At 43.6% G+C, this 6,382-nt stretch overlaps 1 protein-coding gene across 4 annotated transcripts in view; it reads left to right on the top strand.

Moving 5' to 3' along the window:
- The window catches only part of PAX7 (paired box 7), a 116,928-nt gene extending 114,744 nt beyond the window's left edge, over positions 1–2,184 (top strand). For all 4 annotated transcript variants that reach the window (XM_040423138.1, XM_040423155.1, XM_040423147.1 and 1 more), the window contains exon 9: positions 160–2,184. In XM_040423138.1, the coding sequence (XP_040279072.1) occupies positions 160–275 (116 nt within the window). In that variant the 3' untranslated portion in view covers positions 276–2,184. The remainder of the gene's footprint in view (positions 1–159) is intronic.
- Positions 2,185–6,382: the final 4,198 nt, after the last annotated feature.

The following is a 6,382-nucleotide window of genomic DNA, read 5'->3' on the forward strand; positions in this document are numbered from 1 at the left end:
TGAGTGTATATCGATGGCCACTGAAAGGGAATACCGTGACTCCTGCTTTCCAACAGATTTTCAACCTGCACAATCCAATGCTTTCTTTAAAATTGATTGGAGGTCATTTAATACATAACGTGACTATAACACTCTATTGTTTTCGGATTTGTTTTACAGCTGCTGTCGATTACTTGACTAAAAACGTCAGCCTGTCAACCCAGCGCCGTATGAAGCTTGGAGAACACTCCGCCGTCTTGGGCCTTTTACCTGTAGAAACCGGACAAGCATATTGAAGACTTCACACACCGGCAGTAAACATTCGTGCTCATCTCATGTACTGAGACAATGTAACCAGAAAGTATTGGCAGCAGTCGTCCATTCAATGTTCCAGAAGCCTCTGGTTGATTATGGAACATTCTAAAAATACTATCCAGGCTTCTCCTCCATTGAATTGTCGAAGCAAATGACACAAGAACCAATCCGGCTCTGAACTGACGCACCATTCGGCTGTGAAATACCACGAGAGCAAAACGCAAATAAGGAAATTCTGCCATGATACCAAGCTTTTTTTTCTTTCCTGATTTGCCCACATTTCATTCCATGTTTTATATTGAGCTTGAAGAACATTCCCCCAAGGCATTCCATGGAGCAGAGACTGAAAATAAGAATTTTACTCCAAGGAATAAAATCTACACTGCGCCTTCGAGAAACACGCCAGAGATATGTTTACCTAATTGAAACATTGAAGAAATGAATGCTCTTTTTATTGACTACTTCTTTTCAGTTTTATATTAATTAGGTCAATGCTGTTGAGTAAAAATTGAAACCCGTCCTAGATTTATACAAAAGAAAAACAGCTGCACTTAACGTGGACTAAATCCACCCATTCGGAGACACAGAGGTCGCTTTTCCGATGTCCAATGCAGGCTTAATTGGCCAATGATATCTGAACTATTTGGAAGAAAGTATGGAGGGGGTTGAACAAACAATATATGGAATCACACAGAAAAGTTACGCCTATTGTATAAAATGTTTTCTTTGTCATTTCTGCCATAACATAACTTGTGGCAACTCCATTGTAACTAATAACTGTAATGACAGAGGTGATTGTATAAACCTTTGTACTGTACTAATGACACTTCATTTCTTGACATTCCAAGATAATACAATGTTGCAAACGTATCTAATGATGAACACCGCCCTTACAGTCTCCTATAGATCGCAGGGGTCGCCCAAGTGTCTTGGGTAACAAGACTGCGGACCAATAACAGGTTAGGAACAGACCTATTGCTATTCCAAAAAGCCTTTGGTACCATTGCTGAGGAGACCACGAAAGGCTTCCCAGTCACGTTTCAGCTATGGGTTGGAGATATGTACATAGTATAGTTAACCCAAGCCAGATGAGTCCAGTGCCGAAGCTCATTCCTGTGAATATGTTCACAACAGAAGATGTATAGTAAGGTTGATGTATATGAAATACGTGATGTCTTCAAAAACATTTATATATTATGTTTCAAGAGAAAAAAAAAATATTGATAATGGGGATTGGTGGCGATTAAAGGGCATGTTTTTTTTCCCCCGATATACCAAGCATTCAGCGTAACAACGTTTTCTCTAGAAAAGACTTTTATCCCACGCTATCAGACAACACGCTCCCAGGACAGGGGCAAGAAGAAGAATATAAGAGACATTCCCGATGGAGCTGTCGTCGCTTGCACATACGGACAACTTGACATTCTTTTTTTAATATATATTTCTACAAAATGGACATTTGAGGGATGTAGCTTGGAGCCACAAGGACTGCGTGGCATGGTTGCGGTATCCCTCCGAAAATGTATAATAATTGCTTCTTAACCCTTTAGTCTAATGCCACCGACCAGGATCCTGTTATATAGCACTAGTAGGCATTCCATGCAAACTGACTGTCACCTCTGTGTCTGATTTCATGTCACTCCAAGTGTGCGCGTGTACATATATATGTGTATATATATATATATGTATGTGCATACATATATATATAATCCCACTATAATTTATTCAGCTATATTAAATAGTAGATTAGAAAGATAAACTTGTACTTGTTTTACCCTCATGGCTGCTGCCAGTTGTCTGCAAGCTACAGATGACCCCTCCGGCAGTGACAGGGTTAACTACCTGCGCCTGTGTGTGTTTTTTGTGTACCTCAGGCATTGCTGTTATGCATTAAAGAAGATGAAGCCTACTCTCCCTCTCTCTCTCTTTTGCTTTATTATTGAGACGCAAAAGGTTTATGACACATTTCAAGTTGAACATTTATATCCTCATTTAGTAACGTGCAAAATAGTCATGAGCAAAGTGAGCTTCGGATGCTCCATCCGAAATCGCTACGCTCAAAACATCGGATTAATGCTGTACAGAGGTCCGTCTCCATACAGCATTAAAATGTACGGGCTTCAATGAGCTAAAGTCAGTTATTCGCAAAGTCGGAAAACCTCTTTAACACTTGGAACCTAACTCGGCTTCGGTTCCGACTTTGCGAATAACTGACTTCGGCTCATCGGATCCCGTACATTTTAATGTTGTACGGAGACCGATCTCCTTAGGGTACTTTCACACTAGCATTTTCATTTTCCGGCATTGAGTTCCGTCAAAAGGGCTCAATGCCGGAAAAGAACTGATCAGGTACAGTACAGACCAAAAGTTTGGACACACCTTCTCATTCAAAGAGTTTTCTTTATTTTCATGACTATGTAAATTGTAGATTCACACTGAAGGCATCAAAACTATGAATTAACACATGTGGAATTATATACATAACAAACAAGTGTGAAACAACTGAAAATATGTCATATTCTAGGTTCTTCAAAGTAGCCACCTTTTGCTTTGATTACTGCTTTGCACACTCTTGGCATTCTCTTGATGAGCTTCAAGAGGTAGTCCCCTGAAATGGTTTTCACTTCACAGGTGTGCCCTGTCAGGTTTAATAAGTGGGATTTCTTGCCTTATAAATGGGGTTCGGACCATCAGTGGCGTTGAGGAGAAGTCAGGTGGATACACAGCTGATAGTCCTACTGAATAGACTGTTAGAATTTGTATTATGGCAAGAAAAAAGCAGCTAAGTAAAGAAAAACGAGTGGCCATCATTACTTTAAGAAATGAAGGTCAGTCAGTCAGCCGAAAAATTGGGAAAACTTTGAAAGTAAGGGCTATTTGACCATGAAGGAGAGTGATGGGGTGCTGCGCCAGATGACCTGGCCTCCACAGTCACCGACCTGAACCCAATCGAGATGGTTTGGGGTGAGCTGGACCGCAGAGTGAAGGCAAAAGGGCCAACAAGTGCTAAGCATCTCTGGGAACTCCTTCAAGACTGTTGGAAGACCATTTCAGGGGACTACCTCTTGAAGCTCATCAAGAGAATGCCAAGAGTGTGCAAAGCAGTAATCAAAGCAAAAGGTGGCTACTTTGAAGAACCTAGAATATGACATATTTTCAGTTGTTTCACACTTGTTTGTTATGTATATAATTCCACATGTGGTAATTCATAGTTTTGATGCCTTCATAGTCATGAAAATAAAGAAAACTCTTTGAAGAAGAAGGTGTGTCCAAACTTTTGGTCTGTACTGTATATCCCCATGCATTCTGAATGGAAAGTAATCCGTTCAGGATGCATCAGGATGTCTTCAGTTCAGTCTTTTTGACTGATCAGGCAAAAGATAAAACCATGTTACGGTTTTATCTCCGGCCAAAAAAAACTGAAGACTTGCCTGAATGCCGGATCCGGCATTTTCTCCATAGGAATGTATTAGTGCCGGATCCGGCATTCAAAATACCGGATTGCTGGAACCATCCTTCTGGTCTGCGCATGCGCAGACCGAAAAGAAAGGTGAAAAAAATAAATGCCGGATCCGTTTTGCCGGCATTTCAATGCATTTTTCTGACTGATCAGGCATTTTTAAGGACTGATCAGGATCCTGATCAGTCTTACTAATGCCATCAGTTGGCATACGTTTTGCCGGAACTGCTTGCCAGATCACTCTGCCGCAAGTGTGAAAGTAGCCTTACAGTATTAATCTGAAGTGTTGAGCAAAGCGACTTCAGATGTAGCATCTGAAGATCGCTTCGCCCATCGCTAGTGCAAAACTCAATTTTTTCCTGCAAATAACCAGTTTTCCAACACGGTTTTTGGCCACATGGCTGAAAGAACTTGTTTCACCTGCCATGCCGCCAAAACCTTAAAGGGGTTATCCTGGATAAAAGATAATGATGACTTAGGCTACATGCACACGAACGTTGTTTGTTTCCGTGTCTGTTCCGTTTGCTGTCCGCATCACTATGTCCGTTCCGTTGCCCCGCAAAAAAAGTAGTGCATGTCCTAATTTTTTCTAGTTTGCGGATAAGGATAGGCATTATTACAATGGATCCGCAAAAAAAAAAACGGATGCCATACGGAACGTCATCCGTTTTTTTTTTTTGCGTAATGCAAAACACATACAGTCGTGTGCATGTAGCCTTATCCTCAGGATAGAAAGTGAAAAATTGTGTTTGTAGCAGCACTTACGGCAGAGGCACTTGGTTTAGTGGTGGTGCTCGCAGTGTTGGGTACCAGCCTGTAGTACCCCTAGTCATCCAAAAGTAAAAGCGGGAAGCAGCACGGAGTGCTACAGTCCCTTTTTTACTTTATCCTCAGGATAGGTCATCATTACCACATCGGCAGGGGTCCAAATTCCCAGCATACCCATCGATCAGCTGTTTCAGGGAGCCACTGTGTTCACCGGAGCTCTGCTGAGGACTGTGGGCTCCTGGCAGCTTTCCAAGGACAGCGCTGTATATCACGTAGTGGCAGTGCTTGGTATTGCATTCAAGTCATTGGGGCTGAGCTGCAATTAGGCCACGTGACCAATGTACAGTGATGTCGCTGGCTTAGGAAGAGGCCACGGAGCTCAAGGCCTCTTCTAACAGCCGATCGGTGGGGGTCCCTGGTGTCACACCCCTGCAGATCTGATACTGATGACCTATCCTAAGGATAAGTCAGAAACATCTTGTCCTGGATAACCCTTTAATTGCAAAATCACATCAATGTACTGTAAAACTGACTTGGTTTTGCTCTACGGTAACTGCAGAAAAAGTACCAGTAGTGTTAGTAATGTAACTTATCACCTGGGCAGATCAATAGCACTTAGGGTCTGTAAAGGTCTTAGAGCCCTTTCAGATGGACAAGCTTAGGATGGACAGCACCCCGACCCATTCCATTCAAAGGGTATCTATCATTAGGGAAAATGGACCGCATACTGACTCCACCTAAGTGTTGTCCACTTTAAAACCTGTGTTTCCTAAAAGGGGCCTAAGGCCTGTTTCACACAGTCAGTATTTGTAAGCCAAAGTGGAACCTACAGAGAAAACGTATAATAGAAATATTTGTGTCTCATCTGTCTTTTGCACCCACCAAATACTGACCGTTAGTGGCGGATTAACATAGGGGTGTTCGGGTAGGCAGCCCCGGACCCGGCATTGCTGGAGGGCCCAACGCCCACCCGAATGCCCACATACTGCGGCGGGGCACGGCAACGCATAGTTCCCTGCCCCGCCGACGATCACCGCCATAGGCTTCAGGCCTATGTGGTAGTATAATCCCAGCGTAGGTGTGCGTGATGACATCATCGCGCTCCTGCGCCGGGACGCAGGACCATAAAGATTGCGCGCCTGCTGACTGCCTCACCATCCCAGACACAGGTAAGTATTAGCTTTTAGTTTCTTTTTATTTTCTGTGTGTGCTAACTTTGGAGGGGCAAAGGAGGACCTGGGGGCAAATAATTTCATGGGGGGCAGTGGGGGTGGGGGCAGATTATTACATGGGGCAAATCACTTTATTGGGGGCAGATTGTTACATGGGGGCAAATTACTTTATAGGGGCAGTGTGGGGGCAAATTACTTCATAGGGGGCAGTGTGTGGGCAAATTATTTAATGGGAGGGCAGTGTGGGGGCAAATTACTTCATGGGGGCAGTGTGGGGGCAAATTACTTCATAGGGGGGCAGTGTGGGGCAAATTATTTAATGGGAGGGCAGTGTGGGGGCAAATTACTTCATGGGGGCAGTGTGGGGGCAAATTACTTCATAGGGGGGCAGTGTGGGGCAAATTATTTCATGGGAGGACAGTGTGGGGGCAAATTACTTCATGGGGGCAGTGTGGGGGCAAATTACTTCATGGGGGCAGTGTGGGGGCAAATTACTATATGGGGCAGTGTGGGGGAAATTACTATATGGGGCAGTGTGGGGGCAAATTACTATATGAGGGTAGTATGGGGAAAATTACTATATGGGTACAGTGTGGGGAAAATTACTAAAAGGGGCAGTGTGAGGGAAATTACTATATGGGGACAGTGTGGGGGAAATTACTATATGGGGACAGTGTGGGGGAAATTA

Source organism: Bufo bufo, chromosome 1 (assembly GCF_905171765.1).
Source record: "Bufo bufo chromosome 1, aBufBuf1.1, whole genome shotgun sequence".
Classification (NCBI taxonomy): domain Eukaryota; kingdom Metazoa; phylum Chordata; class Amphibia; order Anura; family Bufonidae; genus Bufo; species Bufo bufo.